The sequence below is a fragment of the Mauremys reevesii genome, linkage group 20 (assembly GCF_016161935.1).
Source record: "Mauremys reevesii isolate NIE-2019 linkage group 20, ASM1616193v1, whole genome shotgun sequence".
Classification (NCBI taxonomy): Eukaryota; Metazoa; Chordata; order Testudines; family Geoemydidae; genus Mauremys; species Mauremys reevesii.
Window position 1 is genome coordinate 22658067 of NC_052642.1, and position 27824 is coordinate 22685890.

The window sequence follows — 27824 nt, forward strand, 5'->3', positions numbered from 1 at the left end:
CAGAAGGGTGCCCAGGCCGCTCAGGGCCATGGCCTCCAGGGTGCCGATGGGGAAACTGAGGCACGCAGTAGCCGGGGGGTGACTCAGCCGGGGGGGCAGGCAGTGGCAGAGCCTAGGCTAGCGGAGTCCTGGCTCCTAGCCCCGCTGCCCCCCAAAGCTGGGCACAGCCCCTGCTGCCCGGCCGGTGCCCGCCGCCCCTGCGCTGTAGCTGCGCGGCGCTGCGCCCCCGTGCGCTCGCTCCATTTCCTCCGGCAGCCGGGCCGGGGGGGGGAGGGAGCCTGCGCCGAACCCTCCCCGCGCAGGGGCCGGGCTTGCGCCGCTTCCTGCAGGAGCTGAGCCGTGGGAGCCGCTGGGAGCGGCCGGAGCCCCGCAGAGACCCCGGCGCCGCCCGGCCCGGCCCGGCCCGGCCCCACGCTGGCCCAGAAGGCCGCGCCCGCCTCGCCGCTGAGGATGTCCCGGAAGGGGCCGCGCACGGAGGTGTGCGCGGACTGCGGCGCCCCAGGTGAGGGCTCCGGGCCCGGCCTGCGCGCACAGGCTGCGGCGGGGGGGTGCCGAGCCCCGGGCCGGGGGGGGCCGCTCGCTCCCTCCCTCCCTCCCTCCGGCTGGGCAGTGGGGGGACCCCCGCCCCCGTACGGGGGGCCTGGAGCTCGTGCACTAGGGACAGGGGGTGTCAGACCCCCCCGCAACCTGCTCTCCACTGGTGCAGAGCTGGGGGGGAAAAGGGGGGTCCTGGCAGGGATCCTGGAGCCCCCTTGTCTTGGCTCCGACGCAGAGCAGCCGGGGTCTCTGGGGAGGGGGCTCCCGCCGAGCGCCTCTGCCAGCGGTGCCTGCCCTGGGCGACCCCGAGCCGCAGGGGGTGGCCATGGTGGGGGCCCTCGCCCAGCCCGGGCACCATCGCACCTGCCCTGCCCCTGCGCACTGGCAGCCCCACCCCACCCCTGGGTGCTCGGATACCCATGGCTCCGCTGCCCCGTGCCATCCGCAGCGCTCCCTGGGCAGGACTCGGATGCACTGCTTGTGCCCCCCAGCCCCGAGCCCAGGAAAGCTCCCTGGCGTGGATTTGGTTCAGGGGAGCATGGCGGGGCAGAATCAGGCCAACACTGGCGCCTCGCGCTGGCCCCGGCCCCGGCCCGGGAGAAGGCGCGTGTCGAACAGCAGTAAGGTCATTGCACTGGAATCGGCGGGACTGTGGTGTCCGAAGGCCCCATGCTGCGTGCCGAATGAGCGCGGCCTGCTAGAGCTGCCGTCCGTCCATCCATCGCACTGCCAGGTGTTGGGCCGGAGTGCGGAGCATTGGCAGAGACCAGGTCTGAGCTGCCTCTAAGCCATAGCGGTGCAGGCCACAGGCCCAAGGGTCTGCCCTGCCAGTGCAGCATGGCCAGGAGCGTAGCCCCCTATGGGGATGGGGCCTTGGGGTCTTCCCTTCTCTAACAAGAGGGTCCTAGCCCCTGCGAGAGCGCCAGCTAGCGAGCCCAGGCCTGGCGTGGGCGGGAAGGGAGATCTCCTGTTAGCGGGGTACCTGGCGTGGGCGGGAAGGGAGATCTCCTGTTAGCGGGGTACCTGGCGTGGCCGGGAAGGGAGATCTCCTGTTAGCGGGGTACCTGGCGTGGGCGGGGTGGGACAGGGCGGAGGTGCAGAGCCCTGGAGTCTCACGCCGAGGCGGAGCGCGGCAGGGGTTCCTCACTGTGGAACTGGGAACCAGTTCCTTCAGTCCATAGCCATGTGAGGAAATGAGTTATAAAATCCGGCGGGGCCGCTTCCTGCAGCCGGGGGGGCCGAGCGCTTCCCCGGCAGGAGGCGGGTGTCAGCGGCAGCTGTGAGCCTGGCCTCGGGGTGGGCAGGAGCTATGTGAGTGCCTGGCACACGGGCGCAGTGGCATGTGCGTTCCCAGCCCACTTAGAGCACAGCATGTCTGTTGCCCACTCCAGTTCCCAGAGGCAGCTGCTGCCTGGGGCTCCCCACCTGGGGAGGCACCGGAAAAAGCCCAGTAAGCACCAACAGAGGCAACCCTGGGGTGCCCTCTGGCCCCTGCAGTTCAGTGGGATACTGCGGCCCTTGCTGGCTCTGGTACTTACACAGCCTTAAGGGATCTCTCCTGGCCCCCGGCAGGCAGGGCTCGTGTGCGTCGTACAGCTGGGAACACGCACGGCAGCTCCGTGGTGGAGCAGGACTTGAACCCCCGTCTCATCCTCACTCCATTGCTGGTGGGCTGTGCAGGAGCCCTGGCCTGTCTCCTCTGTGCTACTCGCAGCATGTGCTTGGCTAGGACGGGCCTGGGGGGGCTCTGGGGGCTCCTGAGCAGGTGCCCACTGCCAGGAGTGGTGAGGTGGGACGAGGACACCCCCTGCTGGGAGCGGCTCCTGCTCCGGCTATGCACTGTCGTGGACATGCCGTTGCAGGAGGCGGTGGTGCCCAGGGCCTGCCTGGCTGTCCTGGCGCTGGTTAGCACCGTGAGCAGGCAGGGGCAGGGGCGCTCCAGCTACGGCCATGCCATGTTTCCAGCTGCTCAGGGTGGTGCCCGGGCACCAGGGACTAGCGTCGTCTCCCCTGCAGCCAGAGGGAGCTGCACGCTGGCATCTGCACTGTGGCCTGGGCGGTGCCCTTCAGGGAGAGGGGATGCCGGCACCGAGTGGAGATCCCAGCCGAGGTGTGGGATTGGCTGTGCCGGGCCTCACTCCCCCGATGGCAGCGTGCTCTGTTCCCGGCGACGCCTGCGAGCGCAGAGACACAGATGCAGCCAGTCTCGCTGCCAAGGCCGCTTGTGCCTGTGCCATCTGCGTGCCTGCGAGGTGCCCACGCTTGTCCTTCAGGCCATGGGGGAGGGGCGTGACGCTGGGCTATCGCTTCCTCCCTGTCCCCCGCCGTGGGGGAGAAGCCCGTGCATGGGGCACAGAGGAAACCAGCCACGGGGGGGATGCTTGGAGCCGGCTCTGCTCCCCCGTGCCCCTGCTTTATCCCCAGCCGGGAGGTGCCCGTGGCTGTAGGTGGCACCCGGAGCCAGAGGGGAGCCCGGCTGCTCGCCCTGCACAGGTAGTGAGCTCCCCAGCGCCCTGCCTGGGCACAGCCTGGGGGGCTGTTTCAGTGCTGGAAATAAGGGGGACACTGTGCCCAACCCCCCTACTCTGCAGCCCGCCAGGAGAGGCCTGCTCCCTGGGCCATTGCCTGACACTGACGGGGGCCTCTGTGCCCCTTCCAGGTAGCTAAGGGACGTAGTACACCTGCTGCTCGCCCAGCAGCTCAGTCCCCCACCCCGGAGAGCAGGGCAGCGCTGGGGGGCTGCCGCCTGGGTGCTCCTGGCGTGGCGAGGCAGCAGAGCACAGCTGGGGCCGGTCTCTGGGCCAAGCTCCTCTCCAATGCAGCCAGGAAGGAAGCATGGGGAGGGCCTGCTCCATCCGCAGCAGCCAGGCTTCCTCTGCAGGGACAACAGGGGAACTGGGTCGGGCCTGGGACCCGGCGCCAGGCTGGGGGGAGGTGCTCCTGGGAGGCTGGGCTAATGGCCCCCTCCCCCGCAGCATTCAGCTCCAGGCCCCATGGTGGGCTGGGTGTCCTGTCACCCGCTGACCCTGGCAGGCCAGGCCCCCGTCCCCATTCGACAGGTGGCAGCCCAGGCAGAGCCGTGAGTGGAACCCAGGAGTCCTGCATTGCCCTGCAGTACCCACTATGCCCCCGTTCCGGCCCCTGGGCCCCGCTGCAGGGTCTTGTCGGGAGGATCCCAAAGGGCAGGGGGCAGCAGCTGGCCTGTGTAAACTGCCCCGTCCCTGTGGGTCTGACCCTCTGGGAGGCTGTGGACTAACCCGCCCCACCCCAGACCAGGATCCCCCTTCCCCCATCACAGCCCAGAGGGAGGGCGTCTCTGCCATGGCATCCTGCTGCTTTCCTTCCCTGCTGGTGCTGTTTGGGCAGAGGGGCTGGCCAGGTATTTGTGTAGGTCCTACAGAATGGGGCTGGGTGGCTTGTTATCCAGCGTGGCTTGGCAAGGAGGTTCCCTGTGTGATCAGTGCCTGCCCCACAGCTTCTTTGCAGGGCTGTGAGGCTGGCGGGGCCTGGCTGCCTCTGGGGGTGGCTCCTCCTCACTGAGCAGGTGTGAGGCTGGCGGGGCGGGGGTGCCCCTCTCTCCCATGTGGCCATCTCCTGCGTTGGCCAGACCACGCAGCCTGAGCCCTGGCTACCTCCTTGGCTGGGTCGGTCTGAGCCTCCCCAGCCATGGGCGTGTCGGGGGCTGATCGCTGGGACCCTCTGCCAGCGGCGACCCCAAGCTGCCTCGCTCGGGTGGGCTCCTCTGGCCCCCGCGCTCATGAGCACTGCACCCCGTGGCAGCAGGGCAGGTGGCTCTCGGGGGCAGAGACCAGACAGTCCGGCACAGGGGTTCCCAGCCTGGCAGAGCACCTGGCCGGGGTGGGACTGACGAGGCAGGAACGTCCCCTGCACTATCCCAGGGCTTTGTCTGGCACCCGGTGCAGCCGGGCTGCTGGCCCTTCCCTGGGGCCAATCCCCAGGCCCATCCCCCTGGCCTTTCCTGTCAGGGCTCTGCCACATTCTCCCCCATTACCGTGTCATGGGGTCTGCAGGGGGAAGCAGCAGCCTGAGGGATCCCCTTTCCCTGGGACCAGCTTGTCCGGGGTGGGGGGCGCTGCCGGCGGCGTGGGGGCCGTGCTGGCTGGCACACAGGGAAAGGGGGTTGGGGGGCTCAGTTTGTGCCTAGGGGAAGTCTGGCTCGTGGGCTTCCGCCTCCCCCAAGCATTTGGGAGGTGCCAGCCAAGCTGTGGGCGCTGGGGCAGCAGAGGGGGCTGGAGCCGGCACTGCTCCCCCCTCAGGTTCTTTCGTGATGAATTCACCCCCGTCCAGTGACCAGACCAATCCCGCTTCCCCCAGCCCAGTGCCAGCCGGGCTCTGGGATCCGGCGAAGGCTTTGTCCTGGGCTAGTCAGGCCTGTCACGGCCACCCCTGCCAGCCCATTCCCAACCCCCCTCTGTGCCGGGGCTGGGGCTCAGTGCCGGGGCTGGCTCCTGGCCAGGTCGCAGGGGCAGAGCATGGGGGCTCCCCAGGGGCTGGTGGGCCCGCCTGGCGGTGCACGGGCCTGTGGCTGTGTCGGGAGCCTGTGGACGGCCCCTGTGGCTTGTATGTGACCGGCCCCACTCACTGGGCTGCAGCTTCCCCTGTGCCCAGCCCGTGCTAGTTGCAGGTGCACCGTGGTTCTGGGCCGTAGGGCTGGGTCAGGTCACGGCGTGCGGGGCTGCCTTCTGCAGGGCACGGTGCCGACGGGACCGCGGGGGGGGGGGGGGGAGCTGGACTGGGGTCTTTCCCCTGGGCCCCTGTGTTGCACTGGGGCAGCCCCTGGCTGTCCGGACGTGCTGGGGTCCGTGCGCTGCTCCGGAGAGCTCTGCCGGGACCCCAAGCACTGCTCTCGGGCCTTGGGGGGGCCATGGGAAAGCAGCCCCACCCCCCTTGCTCTGGCTCTTGCGAGGACACAGTGCCCTTGGCTTGTGACTGTCTCCTGTGCAGCAGCGCGGGGCAGACGCAGGCCTGGCTGGGGGCTGGAGCCACCCACCCGCTGAGCAGAGCTCCAGCCAGGGCACCGTCAGTCACCTGCACGTCTCTGGCCGTGGGGGAGCCCTGGGTGCTGCCCCCTCCCCCCCAGCCTGTGGGCTGCCTAAGGCAGCTGAGCAGAGGGCAGCATCCTGCCTCCAGCTCAGTCCCTGGCTGGCCGCGTGTGCAGGGTGCTGGGCTTGCGGGAAACCTTGACCCCCCTCTCGCTCTGTCCCCCCAGCCTGGCAGAGCTGAGCTCAGACCTCCCCACCCCTTTGCTTTGCTTTGCAAACGGGTGGTTTGAACTTTGCAAGCAGCATTTGCATAACGTGTCTCTCCGTGTCTCTCCAGCTCCCAGCGAGCCTGGGGAGGGGGCCAGCCTGGGCCCCATGGGAAGGGATAGAGAGAGGGCTCCACCAGCGCTGGCCTGCAGACTGGAGCAGCTGGGTGTGTGTGGGAGGGGGCAGCAGGTCGGCACTGTGGCTGTGGGGCAGGGGCAGGGCTGGGGTAGGGGGGCCGTGGGGTGGGGCAGAGCTGGGGGAGGTTCCAGCACAGGACAGTGATGGGTGTGGGGGAGGCCCCTGGCACTGAGCAGGGCACACACGGGGGCGGGGGGAGCCGTGGCTGGTGGGGGCTGGCTCCGGCTCCAGCACAAAGCTCTTGTTCTCCCAGTGACCTTTCCACAGCCGTTGCGACCCCGGCCTGGCTCCGAGGGAGGTGGCCGCCCCACCCCCACAGTCCCTGTGTGACCTGCCCCGTCCCCTAGGGAAGCCCCCATGGGTGCAGGCCCCAGGCACCGCCCTAGCCAGGGACTCCCCTTGGCTGCCATCCCCCTTCCCAGGGGGCCGCCCCTGGGAACCTGCTCTGCTCCCTGCTGGCCATGGGGCTGCAGCGGGCTGGGGGCTCTGGGCGCTGCTGGGAGCTCACAGTGGCTGAGTGAGCCGGGGGCAGGGGCGGGCGCTGCGGCAGCTCAGCGAGCCGGGAGGCTGCCAGGGGCTGTGCTGGCTCAGCGAGGCCGGCCTGGCATGCGGCCGCCAGCACAGGACTGCCTGGGGGGCAGCGTCAACGTCTCCTCCACTGGGTGGCAACAAAGCTGGGTATGGGGGGCCCAAGGCTGGGGTACTAGGGTGTCACCACAGCGCCTGCAAGCCCCAGCTATGGGCCGGGGGCCCCCATGGAGCCAGGCTCTGTGTAAACACAAAAGAAAAAGGAGGGGCTGCGGGTCGGGAGTGAGGGGCACCGGCAGAGCTGAGTGGTGGGGAGCGCAGGGCTGGGCTAGCAGGGGCTGCGGGTCAGAACTGAGGGGCACTGGCAGAGCTGGGGGGTGGGGGGAGCCCAGGGCTGGGCTAGCAGGGGCTGTGGGTCAGGACTGAGGGGCACCAGCAGAGCCTGTGCGTGCCCCTTAGTGGTAGAAGAAGGCCCGTCCGTGGGGCTGGGAAGGTGGATTCCCGGCCCCTCACCCTGGGGGAACTGGCTAAGTGGGGCAGTGCACAGCACCGTGGGTCAGGTGGGGCCGAGCCTGTGAGCAGTGGTTGGCTGCTCCCCCCACAAGGCTCTCCAGGGCCCTGGGGGAACAGCTGCGTGCTGGGATCCGGGCTCTGGCCTGCACCCTGCCCTGCCCTGGGGGGCGCCTGCCGGAGCTGATGCCCGGCTCTGCCGCGTGTGAGAGAGCTGGGCCGGGCGCTCCCCGCAGCCAGGCTGGGCTCCCCGTGGCCAGGGCCGGGTGCCCCTCCGAGCGGGGGCGGGGTGCCCGGCATCTCAAGCGGCCTTTTGTTCTCGGGCCGTTGGCCAGGACAAAGGGCTCCATTCCGGCTGGGCTGGGGGGAGGGGCTGGTGTTACCATGGGGGCTGTGGGGGGAGAGTGGCACAGGAAGGCCCTGGGGTGGGTGTCACGGAGTGTGGGGGAGCCAGGGCCCTGCACCCCATTTCCTGCGATTCACCGTGACCCTCAGCCAGCCAGTGAAGCAGAAGGGTTATTAGAGGAGAGGAACACGGTCCCAAGCAGGGCTTGTAGGTACAACCAGGACCCCCAGCCAGGTCCCTCTGGGGGCAGGGAGCTTAGACCCCAGCCCTGGGTTCCTGCCTCTTCCCAGCCAGCCCACAACTGAAACCCCTCCCCAGCCGACTCCCTCCTCCCCACTCCTCCTCCCCCTTTGTCCAGTTCCCAGGCCCCACCCCCCTCCTGGCTCAGGTACCCTCCCTCCCCTAAAGTCAGAGGACGCTCCCTGCTGCGTCCCAGTGGGGCAATGGGGCTGTTCCCCTGGGAAGGGGGCAGTGGTACAGCACCACGGGGCGGGCTGCCTGCTCAGTGGCCGTGCTGCGTCCCCACCCGCTGGGCATGAGGCCGGCCCGTTTGGCTCCCAGGCCCTGGGTTACCCTGGCTGTCCAGCCAAGGTGCTTGGAGCCTGGGCCTCAGGGCTGGCCTGCAGCGGGGATGGTCGGGCGCAGCTGAGAGCCTGGTGCTGCCTGCGCCGGGCACACGGGAATATTGCTGCTGCTGGCACACCCTGGCAGAGCTCTGTGGGGTGGAGCCGATCCCAGGGGATCGGGGATAGACGTGCCTAGGAGAGGGCTGCTGGCCCATTCCTCCCCATGTACTCCCTGGGGGCAGGGGCGAGGCGGGTTTCTTTGCCCACAGAAGGCTGGTACAGGGGTCTGAGCACAGGGCGGGAGCCATCCCCTTTCCTGTTGCTGAGAGCTCCCCATGCCGCTGCGTCCCGCACCCGGGGCTCCCCTCACTGCTCGGTGATGCTGATGCTGCCTGGGGCCCCCCGGCACCTGGCGCGGCCCTGAGGGAGCGAGACGTGGGCGGGGAGCCGGGAATAGCTCGGTGCGTGGGAGGCTGCCGGGTGGGGGAGGGCGTGAAGCCGGCTGGGCTCTGAGCTGGCAGAGCTGCTCTGGGATTGGGGGTGCAGGCCCGACTGGCAGCGAGTTCAGCACCTCACTCGTCTCCCATGGGGGCACCGTGTGCGCTGAGTGGGGGGGGCCCTGAGAACGGGGCAGGGGCTCCCAGCAATCCCTCACAGCGAGCCGCGTCTGTGCCCTGAGCCCCGGGGCGAGAGCACGTAGCTCCTGGGGGGTTAACCTGGGCAGGGGCTCGACGGGAGCGGCTGGGCGGCAGTGGGTGACTAGGCGCCAGTAGCCAAGTGGCTGGTTTGGGGGGGCTGTCCAGGCGGTGCTAGCTGTGCCCTGGGGCCGCTGGGCCAGGCGGCTGGGGCTGGCGGGGGTCACTGAGTGCGCACTCAGCCCCTCTGCGCCCCTGCAGCTCGGGGAGCCTGGCCGTGGGGCTGCTCTCTGCCCTCCACCGCACGCCCCCCAAGCCATGGAGCCCCGGCAGGATCGGTCTTCCAGGGAGGTTCCTGTCTCTGTGGAAGTAACGCTGGAAACCTGAGGCCTGTCTGAGCCAGTGGGGAGCCCCAGCCGGGTGCTGCCTGGGGCTGGCGCCTTCTGCTTGGCTTGGCCATGGGTGGGCACCTGCGCTTGGGGGGCGCGTCCCCGCCGGTCCGGGGAGTGGGTGCTGCGCCTGCTGGTGGGTGTGCAGGGACTGCAGAACGCAAACCAGGCTGACGGCCCCTGCAGACCCACACTGCTCCCTGCCTGGGGTGTGCCTGTCCTGCCCCCCGGCCGGCTCCACTGGGCCCAGAACAGTCCCTGCTCCCAGGCCTGGGGCCAGGTTGCTAGGGGAAACCTTAGGGTTTCCCTAGCTACGGCTGAGCCCCTTAGCTGTAGCTAGGGAAACCTTAGCAACCGTCCCCAGGGCAGCCGATGGCAGGAACAGCCAGGCCCTGGGAAGGGGCAGGTTACTGACCCCCCCCGACTAGCAGGGTGGGAGGGGAGGGGGAGAGCAGAGCAGCGCGAGGGAGACGGTGCCCGGGCTCTGCACCTGGGGGAGGGGCGTCGGTGCCGCCCTGCTGCCATGTGCTCCAGCTTCCCCCTGGTCTGTCTGCTGCAGCCCCGTGGGGGCCCCCTGCCCACTCGCTGCACTTGTGCCCACCCCAGAGTGAAATGCCCCAAGCAGCTGCCCCCTGGGCCTGCTCCAGCTCCAGGGGTCGCGGCTCGGGGCTGCTGGCCACCCACCCTGGTGCCCGCTGTGCCTGGTGCCAGCCGAGGGGGCAGCACCTTCCGCCTGTCCCTCGGTGCTTCACAAAGCCTAATTAAACCTCACACTGAGACGGGACTTGTCCCTGGTCACACAGCGAGTCAGTGTGAGAGCTGGGATAGAACCCAGGAGTCCTGGCTCCCATCCCCCCGCTCTAACCACCGGACTCCACTCCCCCTCAGAGCCGGGATAGAACCCAGGAGTCCTGGCTCCCATCCCCCCGCTCTAACCCCCTCCCCTCCCAGAGCTGGGGTTTCATCCCTTACTAACCAGCTTGTCTGGGGTGCTCCAGGCCTTTGTGTCCGAGTGCCCAGCTGGCATTTGCCTAGTGCCCGCCCCGGGTCCCCTCCTGCCAGGCTGTGCCCTGGCCTGGCCCAGCCGCCAAGCCCTTGGCAGGTGTCCCTGGTGGGGGCCGTGGTAGCGGCGAGTGGGGCGTCTAATCCATCTCCTGCCCCTGCAGACCCGGGCTGGGCCTCTATTAACCGCGGCGTCCTGATCTGCGACGAGTGCTGCAGCGTCCACCGCAGCCTGGGCCGGCACATCTCCATCGTCAAGCACCTGCGCCACAGCCCCTGGCCCTCCCCGCTGCTGCAGGTGGGTGGGGGCAGCGCCCGGGGGGCAGCCTGAGCCCCGTGTGCGGGGGAGGGGCGCTGGGGGTCTCTGTGCGGCTCCCCCTCCCCCGGCACTGCCCGTGGGCGCTGCCCGGTGTAGCGTCTCCGGGAGCGGCGGGTTGGGATTGTTCCATGTCTCGTGAGCCGCGACGGGTCCCTTCCTGGACTGCCGGCCCTGCCTTGCCAGTGGGGTCGTGCCCACGGCTTCCTGGCCTGACCCCCGGCCGGCCTGTGCCATCCCCGCCCCCCCTTCACGCTGCTGGCGGTTTGTTCAAATTAGTTGTATTGTGTGGATTTGTAGTGCTGATAAAGTGAGTGCCTTTCCCCCTTCCTCACCCGGGCTAGTGCCCCTCACTCCCGACCTGCAGCCCCCATTAGCCCAGCTCTGGTGCCCCTCACTCCCGACCCGCAGCCCCCTGCTAGCCCGGCCCTAGTGCCCCTCACTCCCGACCTGCAGCTCCTGCTAGCCCCGCCCTGGTGCCCCTCACTCCCGACCCGCAGCTCTGGTGCCCCTCACTCCCGACCCGCAGCCCCCTGCTAGCCCGGCCCTGGTGCCCCTCACTCCCGACCCGCAGCTCTGGTGCCCCTCACTCCCGACCCGCAGCCCCCATTAGCCCAGCTCTGGTGCCCCTCACTCCCGACCCGCAGCCCCCTGCTAGCCCGGCCCTAGTGCCCCTCACTCCCAACCCGCAGCTCTGGTGCCCCTCACTCCCGACTCGCAGCCCCTGCTAGCCCAGCCCTGGTGCCCCTCACTTCCGACCCGCAGCTCTGGTGCCCCTCACTCCCGACCCGCAGCCCTCTGCTAGCCCGGCCCTGGTGCCCCTCACTCCCGACCCGCAGCCCCTGCTAGCCCAGCCCTGGGTCTGCAGTGGGAGAGCTGAGGTTTGGCTGCCCAGCTCTGTGGGTCAGTGAGATGGTGGCAGAAGCTGCTCAGAGCCAGCACGTCTCTCTCTCCAGATGGTGCACACTCTGGCCAGCAATGGTGCCAACTCCATCTGGGAGCACTCGCTGCTGGACCCGGCGCAGGTGCAGAGCGGGCGGCGCAAGGCCAATCCTCAGGACAAAGTGCAGTAAGTGTCCCCCCGGGCGGGCGAGGGGATAGCCCGGCGCAGTCTCACCCTGTCCCCTCTCTCCCCAGCCCCACCAAGTCCGAGTTCATCCGTGCCAAGTACCAGATGCTGGCCTTCGTGCACAAGCTGCCCTGCCGCGACGACGATGGTGTCACCGCCAAGGACCTCAGCAAGGTTGGGGGCCCGAGCAGCAGGCGTGGCACTGGGGGTGCTGAGCCCAAGCCAGAACGCCCGGCTGTGGTGGGAGCATGTCCATCCCTCTCCAGCCCGCCACGCTGGGCACTGTTGGGGGGAGCAAGGGGTCCTTGGTGCCCTCCAGCGGGCGCTGGGATGGGACTGGCACTGGAGACTCGTGCGTTTGGCACCAGTGGGCCCAGGTTCGAGTCATGCAGCGTTATGAGGGCGCCTGGGGCTCCCCTCTCTGTGCATGGGAGTTGCCCCCAGTGAGACCGTCCCAGGGCAGCTGCTGCTGTGAACAGACCCCAAGCCCTGCTGGACCCTGGGCTGGGGCAGACTGTCAGCCGGCTGGGTCATGCCAGGTTTTCTCCCCACCCCGGCTCAGCATGGAGCAGCCAGCGGGCCTGGATCCCCAGTGCCATGCGCTGCCTGGCCCTGCCCCTCCCAGCGAGGCAGGTGCTCTTCCAGTCCCTGAGACCCTCCCCTCGCCCAGCCCCTCTCACGGCTGGTGCCGCTGGCTGAAGCCAGCCTAAGGGCTCTGTGATGGGTTGGATCACAGAACCCCCCCTTGGGAGCTGCCACCTGATGTTCTGAGACTACCCCTGAGCCCATTTTCCCTGGCAGCCTGGGACGTCAGAACCCTGCCTGGTTGAGCCAGACACGCCAGCCTGCTGCAACCCAGACCCAGGTCTGAACCACGTCCCCCAACAGCTGCAGGCTTAACTGAAAACAGCTACGAAGGCTCCTGTCTCCAGCACCCGGATACCCAGCTCCCAATGGATCCAAACCCCAAATAAATCCGTTTTACCCTGTATAAACTTCATACAGGATAAATCATAAATTGTTCGCCCGCTGTAACGCCGACAGAGAGAGATGCACAGCTGTTTGCCCACCCCCCCGGGTGTTAATACAAACTCTGGGTTAATTAATAAGTAAAAAGTGACTTTATTCAATACAGAAAGTAGGATTGAAGTGGTTCCAAGTAGTAACAGACAGAACAAAGTGAATTACCAAGCAAAATAAAATCAAACCCGCCAGTCTAAGCCTAGTACAGTAAGGAACTGAATACAGAGAAAATCTCGCCCTCAGAGATGTTCCAATAAACTTCTATCACAGCCTGGACGCCTTCCTAGTCTGGGCCCAATCCTTCCCCCGGTGCAGCCCTTGTTCCAGCTCAGGTGGTAGCTCGGGGATGTCTCATGACGGCAGCCCCCTTTGTTCTGTTCCACCCCCTTATATAGCTTTGGCACAAGGTGGGAATCCTGTGTCCCTCTCTGGGCCCCTCCTCCCCCCACCCTCTAAATGGAAAATCACCAGGTTAAAGATGGATTCCAGCTCATGTGACATGATCACATGTCCTGTGAGACACCCCCCCAAGCCTTCACTCCTCCCAGCCGGACTCGCAGGAAGGCCAGCGAGCAAACAGAGCCACCCACAGTCAATGGTCCTGGTTAATGGGAGCCATCAAGATTCCAAACCGCCATTAATGGGCCCCACTTTCCATAATTACAACAGGCCCTCAGAGTTATGTTTCCTATTTCTAGTTTGAGATACAAGAGTGACACATACACACGAATAGGACGATCACACTCAGTAGATTATAAGCTTTGTAACGATACCTTACAAGAGACCTGTTGCATGGAGCATATTCCAGTTACATTATATTCACACTCATTAGCATATTTTCATAAAATCATTTCGAGCGCAACGTCGCAGGCACCTCTCCGGGGCCAGGCAGGTGGTGGGGGCCGTGCCCGGGGGCAGCGGCAGGTTCCCAGGAGGCCGGCGGGATGGGAGGGCAGCAGGTTCTGCTGGGCCGGGCAGCTGACGCTCTGCTGTTTCCTCTAGCAACTGCACTCCAGCGTGCGGACGGGGAACCTGGAGACCTGCCTGCGCCTGCTCTCGCTGGGCGCCCAGCCCAGCTTCTTCCACCCGGTGAGGCCTGGCCGGGCGCCTCTGCCTGCAGTGGGGAGGGGAAGGGGCTCTGGGCCCTGCTGGCTCAGGAGGGCAGCACAGGTGTCACTGGGGAGGTTGCGGTGATGCCAAGTCTCCATTCCTGTGCTGGCTTTAGGTGGCTGGGGCAGGCCTGGGCACCAGGGGGCAGCAGCCTGGCACGGAGCCGGGGTTCCCGGTTCACTGCTGCAGCAGGGGGCGCCCCCTCTCAGCCCCAGGGCAGGCCAGTCCCTAGTCCAGCGCCACACTGCCCCCTAGTGCCCAGCACCACGACTGCTCCGAGAGGGGCAGAGACCAGTGACCGTGCGGGAGCTGGGGAAGGCTCCCTAGAAAGAGAGCGGCCAGTGAGGGGGACCTCAGAGCCAGGCACCCTATGGTTTCCATTTTCACTGGCAATGGGACAGCTCACTCCCGACTCGCAGCCCCACTAGCCCAGCAACCCCGCTAGCCCGGCCCTGGGGCCCCTCACTCCCGACTCGCAGCCCCCGCTAGCCCGGCCCTGGGGCCCCTCACTCCCGACCCGCAGCCCCCCGCTAGCCCGGCCCTGGGGCCCCTCACTCCCGCCCCGCAGGCCCCCGCTAGCCCGGCCCTGGGGCCCCTCACTCCCGACCCGCAGCCCCCCGCTAGCCCGGCCCTGGGGCCCCTCACGCCCGACCCGCAGCCCCCGCTAGCCCGACCCTGGGGCCCTCACTCCCGACCCGCAGCCCCCCCGCTAGCCCGGCCCTGGGGCCCCTCACTCCCGACCCGCCGCCCCCCCGCTAGCCCGGCCCGGGGGCCCCTCACTCCCGCACCGCCGCCCCCCCCCTAGCCCGGCCCTGGGGCCCTCCCGACCTGCAGCCCCCCGAGAGCCCGGCCCTGGGGCCCCTCACTCCCGACCCGCAGCCCCCCGCTAGCCCGGCCCTGGGGCCCCTCACTCCCGACCCGCAGCCCCCCCGCTAGCCCGGCCCTGGGGCCCCTCACTCCCGACCCGCAGCCCCCCCGCTAGCCCGGCCCTGGTGCCTTTCTAGTGGTTTGGTGCTACATGCCCGTTGCCCTTGTCTGACTGCCTTGCCCTGCCTAGGAGAAGGGCACCACCCCGCTGCACGTTGCTGCCAAGGCTGGACAGATCCTGCAGGCTGAGCTGCTGGTGGTGTACGGTGCCGACCCTGGGGCGCCCGATGTGAACGGCAGGACCCCCATCGACTACGCCCGGTGAGTGTTGGGGGTGCCCGGCAGCAGGACCCCGGCTGGCTGCCCTGGAGAGGCCTCGCGCGGACCCTGCCCAGTGACTGCCGCGGCCCACGGGCAGCGCAGAGGCGTCCGAGTGGGTTGCGGGGGCCTGGAGCCTCTGCCGACCAAGTGCAAAGCAGCTGTGCCAGTGCCCCAGCGGGCGACCTGCGGGCGCTTGGCTGCCCTGCTCCTGGTCCGACCTCTGCCCTCCCCCCGCAGGCAGGCGGCCCAGCACGAGCTCGGGGACCGGCTGGTGGAGTGTCAGTACGAGCTGACGGACCGGCTGGCCTTCTACCTGTGCGGCCGCAAGCCGGGTGAGTGCAGGGGTCGGGGGGCCCCGGGGAGGGCAGGGAGCTGTGGGGGAGGGGCCGGGCCCCGGGGAGGGCAGGGAGCTGTGGGGGAGGGGGCCGTGCCCCGGGGAGGGCAGGGAGCTGTGGGGAGGGCCGCGCCCGGGAGCGATGGGGAGGGGAGGCCATGCCCAGGGAGGGATGTGAGCGGGGAGGGATGTGAGGGGAGGGGCCGCACCATGGGGGGTCTGTGGGAGGGGAGGCCGTGCCCGGGAGGGATGGGGGGAGGGCTGCCCGGGAGGGATGGGAGGTATGGGGAGGGTCTGCGCCCCGGGAGGGATGGGGGGGAGGGACCCTGCCCCGGGGAGGGATGTGGGTGGGGAGGGGAGGGGCTGCGCCCTGGGAGGGATGTGGGGGGGAGGGGCCGCGCCCCGGGGAGGGATGTGGAGGGGAGGGGAGGGGCTGCACCCTGGGAGGGATGTGGGTGGGGGCCTGGGGTCGCTGGGAGACAGTGAGCAGAGGGCAGGTGGGTGCTGCATGTGGGGCTGGAGTGGGGCCCATGGGGGGGTTCTCGCTGGAGCTGGGGGGCTCTGCCAGCAGCACTGGTTGATGCCCTGCTGGGCGTGGCCCAGAGCAGCGGCTGTAAAGGGTCGGTGACGCAGCCCAGCAGCCTCCAGGGCCCTGTGGGGCGCAGTTGTGGGTGTTCTGGGTGGGGGCTCATGGCCGCACCCACAGCAGCTCCCGGTTCTCCCTCCCCCGCCCTCGTGCCAGGGGTGGGGCTCCGGGCAGCGCCCAGCTAACCGTCGATGCCGTTGTTTTGCACAGACCACAAGAACGGGCACTACATCATCCCGCAGATGGCAGACAGGTGAGCACCCCCCGCCCTGCTCTGCAGCTGGGAGCCCCCAGTGTGAGGGAGGAAATGCTGCCACCCTGTGGGCACTGCCAGAATTGCCTCTTGCTCCCACTGAGCCGCGCAGGGGGTGGGGAGGGGGCAGCAGTGTGGGTCTCCCCTTCCCCACTAGCCCGCACCTCCCGTGCACACTGGGCCGCGTCAATGGTCTGCGACTGGCCCCTGAGCGCCCTGCTCTGGAGAAGGGACACTCAGTCTCCAGGGTCCCCCAGGCCTTGGTCCCACTGGGGTCCTGCCAAGGGGCAGTGCCAGCACCCCCCTGCCCCCGGAGCGACCCAGACCCTGTGCACAGGAGGCCCAGCAGCACCGGACCCCTCACCCCCTATCAGGGGCAGGCTGGTGCAGGACTGAGGCAGGGACGGTTTGGCTGCCCCGTGGACTGGAGCTGGAGCCTCCTTGCAGGGAGATAGAGGGCCCAGGGCCTCTTGGCAGGGCTGCAGCTGGGGCAGGCGCTGGACTTGCCTGCAGGGAGCGCTGGAGGAGAAAAGGGCCCCTGTGGGCCCCCCATACCCAGTGCCCCCTTTTCTGGTTCCTGTGGCCAGTGCCACGCCTGCCACTCCGCTCCCCTGGGTGTGTCTCTGGAGTGGTCCCTGGCGTGGGCGCTGCCCATGGGGCACAGTGGTGGCTGGATGCCCATGTGTCGGCCTGTGAGAGCGCTGCATGGGGGCTGTGGGGCAGGGCAGGCGTGGCTGGTGTGGGCGTAGTTATGACAATTGTGGGTGTGGCTATGGCTGACATGGGCAAAGCAATGGCCATGTTGGTTGTGGGCATGGATGTGGGTGTGGCCATGACAGTTGTGGGCGTGACTATGGGCGTGGTCATGGCCATTGTGGGCATGGTTGTGGTGGCAATGGCGGTTGTGGGCGTGGCTGTGGGCGTGGCAATGGCGATTGTGGGCGTGGCTGCGGCCATGGCAATGACAGTTGAGGGCGTGGCTGTGGGCGTGGCAATCACGATTGTGGGCGTGGCTGCGGCCATGGCAAGGTCAGTTGTGGGCGTGGCTGTGGGCGTGGCAATGGCAGTTGTGGGCGTGGCTGTGGCGTGGCAATGGCAGTTGTGGGCGTGGCTGGTGGCTGTGGGCGTGGCAATCGCGATTGTGGGCGTGGCTGCGGCCATGGCAATGACAGTTGTGGGCGTGGCTGTGGGCGTGGCAATGGCAGTTGTGGGCGTGGCTGTGGGCGTGGCATGCCACTCCTGCGTTTAACGCCCTCCTTTGTCCTGTTCTCCCCTCGCTGCCTTCTCCGGAGTGCAGGGCGCGCCCAAAGGGCACGGCGCAGAGGTATTGTCCCCTCCGCTCTGGTCTGTACCGTCTGGGTGCAACGCTCCGCTGGCACCCGCGGGGCTGCCCCTGCCGCTGGCTCTTGGCCTTAACGTGCCGCCAGCTGCTTCAGTCTGTCTAGTGGCAGGAAGGGGTTGATAGAGGTGGGAAGCAGGGGGCATGGTGTGGCCTCCCCACCCACCCACAGCCCTGCCGGTGCCCCTCACTCCCGACCTGCAGCCCCTTGTTAGCCCAGCCCTGGGACCCCCCACCCACCCACAGCCCTGCCGGTGCCCCTCACTCCCGACCTGCAGCCCCTTGTTAGCCCAGCCCTGGGACCCCCCACCCACAGCCCTGCCAGTGCCCCTCACTCCCGACCTGCAGCCCCTTGTTAGCCCAGCCCTGGGACCCCCCACCCACCCACAGCCCTGCCGGTGCCCCTCACTCCCGACCTGCAGCCCCCTGTTAGCCCAGCCCTGGGACCTCCACCCACAGCCCTGCCGGTGCCCCTCACTCCCAGCCTGCAGCCCCTTGTTAGCCCAGCCCTGGGACCCCCCACCCCCCCACAGCCCGGGGGGTGCCCCTCACTCCTGACCTGCAGCCCCGTGGTCGCCCAGCCCTGGGACCCCCCACCCACAGCCCTGCCGGTGCCCCTCACTCCCGACCTGCAGCCCCTTGTTAGCCCAGCCCTGGGACCCCTGACCCACCCACAGCCCTGCCGGTGCCCCTCACTCCTGACCTGCAGCCCCTACCCATTCCTTTCCTGACCCACGTTGCCCTGCCGGTGCCCCAGGTCTAGCTGCTCACCGCCGCGGTGCCTGGTGGGTAAGTTGTGTCGAGGGGAGCCGAATGCCGTCTGTGGCCATGCGGCTCGCGCCATTGCCCAAGGGCTTGTGGGTGCCCCGGGGGGCTGGCTGGGGGGGGTGTGGGCCAGCAGTGACCCCTCTTGCTTTTTCTCCCGCCCGCCCCGGCGTGTGCAGCCTGGACCTGTCTGAGCTGGCGAAAGTAGCGAAGAAGAAGTTACAGGCGGTAAGTGGGGCTGGGGGCTGGGCCCCGCTGCGGGGGGACCCTGGCCTGCAGCGGCAGCCCTGGGACGGGGCTGATCCCAGCCCTTGGGAACCCCCCACCCCATGGGGCCCGGGTGCTGAGGGAGCTGGAGCTTGGCGTGGGCAGGACCAGGCCAAGGGGCTGCTCCGACTCCGCCCCCCCACCTTGCCCCGCCCCCGTGACCCGCTCATCTCTGCTTCCAGCTCAGCAACCGCCTCTTCGAGGAGCTGGCCATGGATGTGTACGACGAGGTGGACCGCAGGGAGAACGACGCTGGTGCGTGGGGGGGCGGGCGATGCCAGGCCGGGGGTGGGGCGATGCTGGGACGGGGGGTGGAATGATGCTGCTGCTGCGCTGTGGGGGGATGGGGCTTTGGGGAGCCAGGGATGGGTTTGGCCCAGGTTCTGTGCCCAGCTGGGAGCCCCATAGGCTGCAGCCTGAGCCCTGGGGCGCCCTGTGTGGGGCTGCTCCTACGGGTGCTGGGGTGCCTGCTCCCAGCAGCAGGGAGTGCCCAGACCCCTCATCCCCCCACGCCCAGCCCGGCTCAGGTCTGGCCGTGAGCCCCAGCCCTGTCACTCCCGTCTCATGGGCAGGGCCTTGCTGTGCCTCGGCTGGCTGGTGCGGGGGCGAGCGACACTGGAGGGGCATGTGGAGGAAGCTCTCGCTCGCTGGGCTCTGTGTGTTGCAGGGCAGAGGGGAGCTGAGGTGCCCACCAGGATGGGTCTATCCCCAGGTGCCCCCGTAGCAGAGCTGGGAACGGACCCCAGGCTCCGTTCACCAGAACACGCCACCCCGGCCCTGCCTGGCACAGCATGGCTGGCTGGCAGGTTCCTCGGCTCTGCCCGGCTGTCGGGCAGGCGGGGATCCCTTGGTGTCCAGGTAGCAGGATCCCAGTGCCTGGGGCATAGCCCAGCTGGGTCTGGCCCGGAAGGCTGCCAGCGCTGCCCCAGGATGTGCCCAGCCAGGCCTGGTGCAGTCCCCGCTGGCCTGGGCCCAGGGTTCTGGGCTGCCGGGGTCGCTCGGCTGGGGGTGCTTCGGGGGGGGCCTCCAGCTGTGATGTAGCTGCAGATGCTGCTGCCCTGAGCGTGGGGGTCGTGGTGCAGGGGCCCTGCCAGAGCGGCCTGCACAGGTGGTGCCAGCAGGCCCCAGAGACCGTCCGCCCCTCTCCGGTACGGCGTGCACTGGTGGGGGCAGAGGTGCTGGGCCTGGCGAAATGCCTCCCTCAGGGCCAAGGGTCCCCAGGGATCCCTGCCCCCCGCGGCCTCCAGGGCCCCCGGCCCTGCCCACTGGCCGGCCCTGTGTGTGAGCAGCCGGGGGATCTAGCGCTGGCCGGGGCGCTGTGGCAGGAGTCGGGCCCGGGAACTCTCCGGGGGATGGGACAGGCCACGGTGCCCATGAGCCAGCCGGGGTCGCTGCTGCGCCGCCCTGGGCCAGCCCTTCCCCGGCGCGGGGCGGGGAGGCGGCGCTGCTGGGGCCTGCCTGGGGATGTGGCTCAGACACTCCGAGCAGCTGGCTCCCTCCGCCCCTCCCTCGGCTGGGCCCTGGGCCCGCCCTCCTCATTCCTTGGCAGCCGCTGGCTGGGCTGGGTGGGGGGGCTCCTTCCTTCCAGCGGGGCCGGGGCCGGGGCTGGGCAGGGCAGCGCTCGAGGTGGGTCTGGGGGTTCCCACGCAGGGAGCGACTGGCTGCACCCCAGCTGGCAGGGCCCTGGGAGCAGCCGCAGGGGTGGGCGGGTGGGGGGTGGCGGGGGCCATTGCTCCCTCCCCTCTGGGCTCGGGCTTGCGGCTGGGGCTCCAGCCTGGCCCTGTCGGCTGCTCTCTCCATGGCTGAGCTGCCGTTTGCCCGGGCGGAGGCTGCTGGCACCCGCTTGGCGGGACTGCCCTGCCCTGGCTGCTGCTGCCTGCCCAGGGCGTCAGGGCCGGCGGCCAGGGGCTGGGCCTCACTCCCCCTGCCCCCGCTGTCCAGGCCTATTCCCCACAGCAGGGTGGATGGGGGTGGCCAGAGAGGGGCCCAGCTCCCGCGGAGTGAGGCAGAGTCCCTGGTGCCAGCGTGTGGGGGCGACGGGATCACCAGAGCTGCTGGCGCCTGGGACACGAGTGAAATCTCCCCGTAACCCAGCCTGGCCTCGCTGCCCGGGGGCCATGCTCTGGGCTTGGCATTGTCCAGATGGTGCTGCCACATGGCTGCATGGCTCGTGCCAGACTGGAGCCATGCCCAGGCGAACGGGAGTGCCGGCTCCTCCCTCTGCCCTGCCAGCCCTGCCCGCTGGCCGGGGCGGGTGCTGCTCTCACTGGGCCCTGCCAGCAGCCTGTGCTCTGGGGCTCCTTCCCAGCCATGGGCCAAGTCCCAGCCCAGCTCCCAGAGGCTTGTTGGAGGGGCCCAGCCCCCTGCAGGCAGAGCGGGGAGCCCAGCTCTGGGCAGGTTGGCTGCCTGGCACCGGGCCTTGCACTTCCCTGTGCTGGGGGCTCCTAGCTGGCAGGAGGGGGTGTGGGGGCACCTGAGCCTACCCGGGGGGGTGCTGGATGTGCCAGCTCTGGGGCTGGGCATGGGGCCCTCTGGGGGTGCCGGGAGAGATAGTGAGGTTGCCAGGACTCCTGGGTTCAAACCCTGCTCTGTCCCTGGCTCGCTGCCTGGACTGGTCCAGACCTTCTCTGGGTCTCCGTTTCCCCCCAGTGCTGCTCCCGTGGGGCTGGGGCCTTTTCTGGGTGGGTGCTTGGGGGGCAGGGGCATCGAGGTGCCCGGTAACCGCTGCCCATCTGCTCCCTGCAGTCTGGCTCACGACGCAGAATCACAGCACCCTGGTGACTGAGCGCAGTGCTGTGCCCTTCCTGCCCGTCAACCCCGAGTACTCGGCCACGCGAAACCAGGTACGCCCAGCGCCCCTTCCCCGCCAGCAGCCCCCGCCAGGGAGAACGGTGACCCCAGGGCCTGGCACCTCCCCCGTGCCCCTGGGGGTCCAGGCACTGGGCCAGGGGGCTCAGTGGGTCCCCTTTGCATGATCCCAGCTCTGCAGTGCCCCTCACTCCCGACGTGCAGCCCCCTGGGGCAGTGGGAGTGTGCTCGCTGTCCTGCCCTCGCGTGTGGGGCCCCGGGGGTGCTGCAGCCCCTCTCACCCCCTCTCCCTCCGCCAGGGGCGGCAGAAGCTCGCCCGGTTCAACGCCAGGGAGTTTGCCACCCTCATCATCGACATCCTCAGCGAGGCCAAGCGACGGCAGCAGGGCAAGGGCCTGGGGAGCCCCACCGGTGAGTGGGGGAGGCCGGTGCGGGGGAGGGGGCTGGGCAGAGGCTTTCTCCTCGCCGTGGCGCCCGGTGGGGGGGCAGCGTGAGGCTGGTGCCCCAGCACTGGGATGGCATTGGCTGGCTGTGGCTCTCTGCCCCAGTGCATTGTGGGTGCTGAGGCGTCGGGACTCCCCTCTTCCCCCAGACGCTGTCGACTACCCGGTGCGGAGCCAGAGTGACCCGGACGACCAGCACGACTACGACAGCGTCGCCTCTGACGAGGACACGGACCAGGAGCCGCTGCGCAGTGCTGCCCGCAACAACCGTGCCCGGGTGAGCCCTTGCGCGGCCCCCCGGGCACCCCACCCCCCGTCCGCAGCCCCCTGCTTGTGACAGGCTGGGTCACAGAGACCCCCTGGGGAGCTGCCAGCTGATGTGCTGGAGTCCGGGCAGGCTGGGCCCAGGTTCTCAGCCTCTGGCTCCTGCCGGGCCCTGGGCGGCTGGGTGCCGAGCTCCGGAGGGGGCGGTGGGACCGGGCAGGCACGGGATGCCTGGAGCCAGGGTGGGCGCGTCCCTGCCGTGTCTCCAGGGATGGCACATGGGGACCCGTGGGGCAGGCAGAGCCACTGCAGCAGGGTCCTGCGGGGGGCTGCTGTGCCATGGCCCTGCTCCTGGACAGGCCCCGTGCCCTGGTGGCTCCTCCGGTGCAGGCGCGGTGCTGGAGGGGGGGCCAGGACTGGGCACCAGGGCTGAGGGGTGGAGGGGCTGGCCCGGCCCCCTGCTCAGTGGCTCTCCCCGCAGAGCATGGACTCCTCGGACCTGTCGGACGGGCCCATCACGCTGCAGGAGTACCTGGAGGTGAAGAAGGCGCTGGCAGCCTCCGAGGCCAAGGTGCAGCAGCTGATGAAGGTGAACAACAGCCTGAGTGACGAGCTGCGTCGGCTGCAGCGTGAGGTTGGTGCTGGGCCGCGTCCTGCTGCCGTTCCCACCCGTGCGTGGGGTGAATGTTGTTATGTGCAGCGATATGGAGGTGCTGAGGGGCTCAGAGCTGGGGCACAGGGTTGGGTGGGGGCGGGGATGAGGGGGTTGGGGTGCAGGAGGGGGGTCCAGGGCTATGGCGAGGAGAGAGGACTCCCCCCTCCCCCCCCCGAGCTCTCTCCCCACAGCAGCACCTGGGCTGGGGGACGTGTCTGTTGATCTGGTGCTGGGGGTGTCAGTGGGCCTGGTGCCTGGGGGGAGGAGAGGGCGTGTCTGTGGGCCCAGGGCTGTGGGGGGGCATCTGTGGGGCCGCGGGTGAGGCAGGAGGGGGCGTCTGTGGGCCTGGTGTCGGGGCAGGAAGGAGCGTCCCTCGTGCCAGGGCTGGGGGGAGGGGGCGTGTCTGTGGGCCCAGGGTGTTGGGGGGGTCTGTGGGGGTGAGGCAGGAGGGGCTCTGTCTGTGGGCCTGGTGCCAGGGGTAGGAGGGAGCGTGTCTGTGGGGCCCGGGGTGAGGGCGTCTCCACTATGCGCTGCTCTGTCCCTCCAGATCCACAAGCTGCAGGCGGAGAACTCACAGATGCGGCAGCAGCCGGGCCCCGGGCACACGGTGCCAGCCCCCAGCGAGCGCTCAGAGCACGGGCATGCCGTGGCCACGGCAGCAGCTCACCGGCGTGACCGCCAGGCCTTCTCCATGTATGAGCCAGGCTCTGTCCTCAAGCCCTTCGGGCAGCCCGTGGACGAGCTGGTCGGCCGCCTGCAGCCCTTCCACTCCAGCGTGAGTCCTGGGGAGGGGTCAGGGCCATGCCTGTCCTGGGGTGTCCCCTTGCTGCGGTCTGCAGACACCGGTGGGGCCCCCCTTTCCTCCCCTGGGTGGTGTCGCAGCTCTGTGCGCTGCCATCTGGTGCTCTGTGGCTCAGGGGCCCCCCATGCCCACTCCAGGTCTCTGTCACCGGGGGCTGGCAGAGGGCACCATGCTGCCAGCCAGCATGGGGGGCCGAACGGGGGTTCCCCTGGGTCCCCAGCTGCGAGATCAGTGCCCTCTTGGCAGCAGCATGGCCCAGAGGGACCAGCCCCTGGACTCCTGGGTCCTAACCCCAGCTCTGAGGCCCTGGTCTGTGTGAATGGGGCCCGAGCCGCCCAGTGAGTCCCGATGGTGCTTGTCAGTGGCCACGAGGCAGCTGGGCTCCCCATGGTGGTGTCTGAGGGGGGCTGACGGGGCGCCCGCGGGACATGCTCACGGCTCTGCGGCACGGAGGCCTGAGCAGCCCTGCTGGCGGTGGGGCAGGGCAGCCGGGGCTGTAACGTTGGCTGTCCCCCCAGGAGGCGGAGGATGAAGCGCTGTACTCCACACACATCCCGGCCAGCGGGTACCGGGTAAGAGGGCCAGGGCGTTGGGCGTGGCGGTGGAGGGACGGTGAGCCGCTTCCTGCGGGGGTGGGGGGAGCCCAATGGGTCGTGCTCACCCTGCTATGAGTGTGATACACGGCCCCTGTGCCCATGTCGGGGGACGCTGGCCCTGTGGTGCTGGAGAAGGGGTGCACTGCAGTCTGCATGCCCTGCTGGCGCCTCTGCTGGCTGTCTCCCCCCCAGGGAGAGCCCTGCTGCCCGGCCTGGGAGTGCCCGGTCTCCACGGTGTGCGTGGGCAGCCCAGCCCTGCCCCCACCGGCTCTGTGCGGCATCTCACCCACTGGGGGGGGTAGCGTGGGATTCCCAGTGGGACGCCCCGGTGCAGCTGGTTGGGACGGACGTTGTGGAGTGGGGGTAACTCGTCATCGATTGGCGGTCAAGCATTCCTCGCATGCGCCAAGGGGCTGGAATCGTGACTCTGGGGGGCTGGCACCTTTCGTACCCTCTCGCCCAGACTCTCTCTGTCCTCTTGCAGATCCGGAAGGGGGTGTCTGCCTCCTCGGTGCCCTTCCCCCCCTCCTCCCCGCTGCTTTCCGGCCTGCAGGATGGTGCCCGCCACATGGTGACGTACTTGCTCTGAACCAAGGGGGAGGGACAGGCCATGGGGCAGACTGGAGTTGGGGGGTTAAGCCCTCGATGCTGGGTGTTGGGGGGTACCCATCTCTCAGTGGGCAGGGTGGCTGCATCATCCCTGTGCCCATCTCTGGGGCAGATCCCAGCCCTATGCCCGGGGCAGGGGGGAGCTCTGTACAGGGAGCCCCATGACGAGGCTTCCATTGCAGGGTTCCCCAGCCCTGCGGGGGAGGGTCCAGGAGCCTACCATGGGGGAGGGGGTGTCATGGACCCCGTGGGGAGCTGGGAGTGGAGCCTGCACCTGAGCTGCTCCGTCTCCCCTCTAGACCAGCAAGCTGGACCGACACGGCAGCGGAACTGACAGTGACTATGACAACACACAGGCTGGCGAGGCACTGCTCAGGTTGGGGCGGGGCCTGGCAGGGAGGCGGGGCCAGGAGCTGCTGCTCAGGTTAGGGGGGCCTGGCAGGACGGGGGGGGGCCAGGGAGCTGCTGCTCAGGTCAGGGGTGGGGCCTGGCAGGGAGAGGCAGGGCCAGGGAGCCGCTGCTCAGGTCAGGGGCGGGGCCTGGCAGGGTGGGGCGGGCGGGCAGGTGGTGCTGCTCAGGCAGGGGCGGGGCCTGGCAGGGCGGGGCGGGGCCCGGGTGGTGCTGCTCAGGAAGGGGCGGGGCCTGGCCGGGAGGGGCGGGGCCCGGGTGGTGCTGCTCCGGCCGGGGCGGGGCCTGGCAGGGAGGCGCGGGGCCAGGGACCTGCTGCTCCGGACAGGGGCGGGGCCTGGCAGGGAGGGGCGGGGCGGGGCCAGGGTGGTGCTGCTCAGGCAGGGGCGGGCCTGGCAGGGAGGGGCAGGGCCAGGGTGGTGCTGCTCAGGCAGGGGCGGGGCCTGGCAGGGAGGGGCGGGGCCAGGGTGGTGCTGCTCAGGCAGGGGCGGGGCCTGGCAGGGAGGGGCGGGGCCAGGGAGCTGCTGCTCCGGTCAGGGGCGGGGCAGGGCCGCGTGCACTTGGCGGCTCTCCAGGCGCAGTGCCCATGCTGGCGGGCAGAGCCCCCAAGGGAAGGGCCCTGGAGCAGGTCTCCTGGCGAGTGAACGCCCTCCTGTGCCTGGCACAGCCCCCTCCCTGGCTGGCCGGGGGTTGCCCTGGTTCATGCCCAGCTGCCCCTCACCCAGCGCCGGCTCCGTCCCTGCAGCATGGACGGGAAGCGGTTCCTGGACCTGGGGAAGGAGGACGACTTCCACCCGGAGCTGGAGGCCCTGGACGGGGAGCTGGAGCCCGGGCTGCCCAGCACCGAGGACGTGATCCTGAAGACCGAGCAGGTCACCAAGAACATCCAGGAGCTGCTGCGGGCCGCCCAGGAGTTCAAGCATGACAGGTGGAAGTGGGGCTGGGGCTGGGGCCTGTTCAGAGCCATGGGCACTAGAGAGCTGAACCCCCCTTTCCTGGGCAGGTCCCCACGTTCCTCATGGTGGGGGAGGGACTGGATCCTGCCAGCCAACGACCCCCTGCAGTTCTGCCTCAGTAGCTCTTGGGCCGTTATGTGCTGCTGCCACTGCCCATCCCCCCAGAAGTGGCTGCATTGCTGGGGGTAGGGGGTAGGCTGCTCCAGCGCCCAGCTGCTGGTATGGGCATCTTCTCCACTTGGTGTCTGCTGGGGGTTGGGGCCACCTGGCGCCCCAGATACGCCCCACTGGGGGTGGGACTCGTGCTGTGGCTGAGCCAGGCCTCACAGCTCTGCTTTCTCCCCAGCTTCGTGCCCTGCTCCGAGAAGATCCACTCCGCCGTCACCGAGATGGCCTCGCTCTTCCCCAAGGTAAGAGGGGCCAGGGGCCCCGATTCCCTGGCCACATCTGTCCTGTGCCCAGGGTCCCGTCCCCGGCGCCCCTGCCTGGCAGCGGGAGCTGAGCCCCAAGGCCTGTCTCTGCCTTGCTGCAGAAGCCGGCCCTGGAGACGGTGCGCAGCTCCCTGCGGCTGCTCAACGCCAGCGCCTACCGGCTGCAGAGCGAGTGCCGCAAGACCATGCCACCGGAGCCTGGCGCGCCCGTGGACTACCAGCTCCTGACGCAGCAGGTCATCCAGTGTGCCTACGACATCGCCAAAGCCGCCAAGCAGCTGGTCACCATCACCACCCGCGAGAAGAAGCAGTGAGGCCTGGTCCCCGCCTGGCGGCTCCCCCGGCCTCGCTCCCTCCCTGGGCAGGACGTGGGGCCGGGGAATAGCCAGCGCAAGTGTCCTTAGTCTGCCCACGGGACCTGAGCACGTGCCATTCCTGGCCCCCCATGCTGCCAGTGTGGGCCTCTGGCTGTGCCCCCTCCCCCCACGCCGCCAGTGTCCCGGCGTGGGGCAGAGCGAGGCTCCGGCCCCAGCCCCCTCCCCCCACGCCGCCAGTGTCCCGGCGTGGGGCAGAGCGAGGCTCCGGCTGTGCCCCCTCCCCCCACGCCGCCAGTGTCCCGGCGTGGGGCAGAGCGAGGCTCCCGCTGTGCCCCCTCCCCCCACGCCGCCAGTGTCCCGGCGTGGGGCAGAGCGAGGTTCACCGCCCCAGCCCCTCCCCACACCGCCAGTGCCCCCGTGTGGGGCAGAGCGCGGCTCTGGCTGTGTCCCCTCCCCCCACGCCGCCAGTGTCCCGGCGTGGGGCAGAGCGAGGCTCCGGCTGTGCCCCCTCCCCCCACGCCGCCAGTGTCCCGGCGTGGGGCAGCAGGTTCCGCTGTGCCCCCTCCCCCCACGCCGCCAGTGTCCCGGCGTGGGGCAGAGCGAGGTTCCCGCTGTGCCCCCTCCCCCCACGCCGCCAGTGTCCCGGCGTGGGGCAGAGCGAGGCTCCGGCTGTGCCCCCTCCCCCCACGCCGCCAGTGTCCCGGCGTGGGGCAGAGCGTAGCACCGGCCCCAGCCCCCTCCCCCACACAGCAGCCCTATGGACACTCCCCGCTGGAGCAGGTGCCAATGCCCAGCTGCGTGTGCCCCCCTGTACATAGCCCCTCATTCTGTTCTCCCGGCCCCACCCGCCATCAGCCAAGGAACCACTAACTGGGTAGTGGGGAGCCCCTGAGCTGCCCTCGGGCCTCTCCCCGCCGCCCCCTGTACAGAGTGTGTGTAGCTGTTTGTGGTGGGCAGAGCCGCACCCATAGCGGTCTCAGCCCACAGCGTTACACTGGACCCGGAGCCCAGCCCTGGCTGGCGACCGGCATGTTCTCCCTGTGCGTGAGTGTGAGCCCCAGCCCCCAGCCCCCCTGTGCACGGCGGCTCTGGGACGGGCTCCTCGCCTCATGCCCCCTGTGCCAGGCTGCAGTGCCCAGCCCCTCGGCCCTCCCCCACTGCCCCAGGAGCTGAGGCTGGCTTTCCCCCCGGCTGGCAGGGTTGGCGCCGACCCTCGACAGGAGCTGGGTGCCCAGGGAAAGCAGTGGGGCAGGGACGGAGAGCCCAGGCTGGCTGGGGCCTGTACGGCCAGGCGTGTACTGTACATTTGTATTAAATAAAGATGTGACTGTGCCCTGTCTGCCTGCAGCCCGCTCGCCCCCGGC

At 69.5% G+C, this 27824-nt stretch overlaps 1 protein-coding gene across 3 annotated transcripts; it reads left to right on the forward strand.

Moving 5' to 3' along the window:
* The first annotated feature begins 342 nt into the window (after positions 1-342).
* On the forward strand, positions 343-27792 carry GIT1 (GIT ArfGAP 1). Of its 3 annotated transcripts, none has more exons than XM_039507661.1 (23): positions 343-502; positions 10086-10219; positions 11194-11306; positions 11375-11480; positions 13332-13418; positions 14497-14627; positions 14865-14959; positions 15758-15800; positions 17098-17124; positions 18084-18132; positions 18354-18426; positions 20917-21014; positions 21279-21390; positions 21572-21699; positions 22168-22320; positions 22889-23116; positions 23662-23715; positions 24224-24310; positions 24648-24724; positions 25502-25684; positions 26059-26122; positions 26245-26837; positions 27065-27792. In XM_039507661.1, exons 1-22 carry the CDS (start codon positions 451-453, stop codon positions 26455-26457), a joined length of 2307 nt encoding a protein of 768 aa, XP_039363595.1. In that variant the 5' UTR covers positions 343-450; the 3' UTR covers positions 26458-26837; positions 27065-27792. The 3 variants fall into 3 exon arrangements, with proteins under 3 accessions (XP_039363595.1, XP_039363596.1, XP_039363597.1); XM_039507663.1 differs by lacking the exon at positions 343-502 and adding an exon at positions 3013-3030; XM_039507662.1 differs by lacking the exon at positions 17098-17124 and having other exon boundaries at positions 344-502.
* The last annotated feature ends 32 nt before the right edge of the window (positions 27793-27824 follow it).

Bases quoted from the DNA above. Each gene is read 5' to 3' on its own strand.
- GIT1 (XM_039507661.1), top strand. From the start codon at position 451: ATGTCCCGGAAGGGGCCGCGCACGGAGGTGTGCGCGGACTGCGGCGCC. The intron at 11,307-11,374 runs GTAAGTGTCCCC...CTCTCTCCCCAG, and splicing joins AATCCTCAGGACAAAGTGCA to CCCCACCAAGTCCGAGTTCA. The intron at 21,015-21,278 runs GTACGCCCAGCG...TCCCTCCGCCAG, and splicing joins ACTCGGCCACGCGAAACCAG to GGGCGGCAGAAGCTCGCCCG.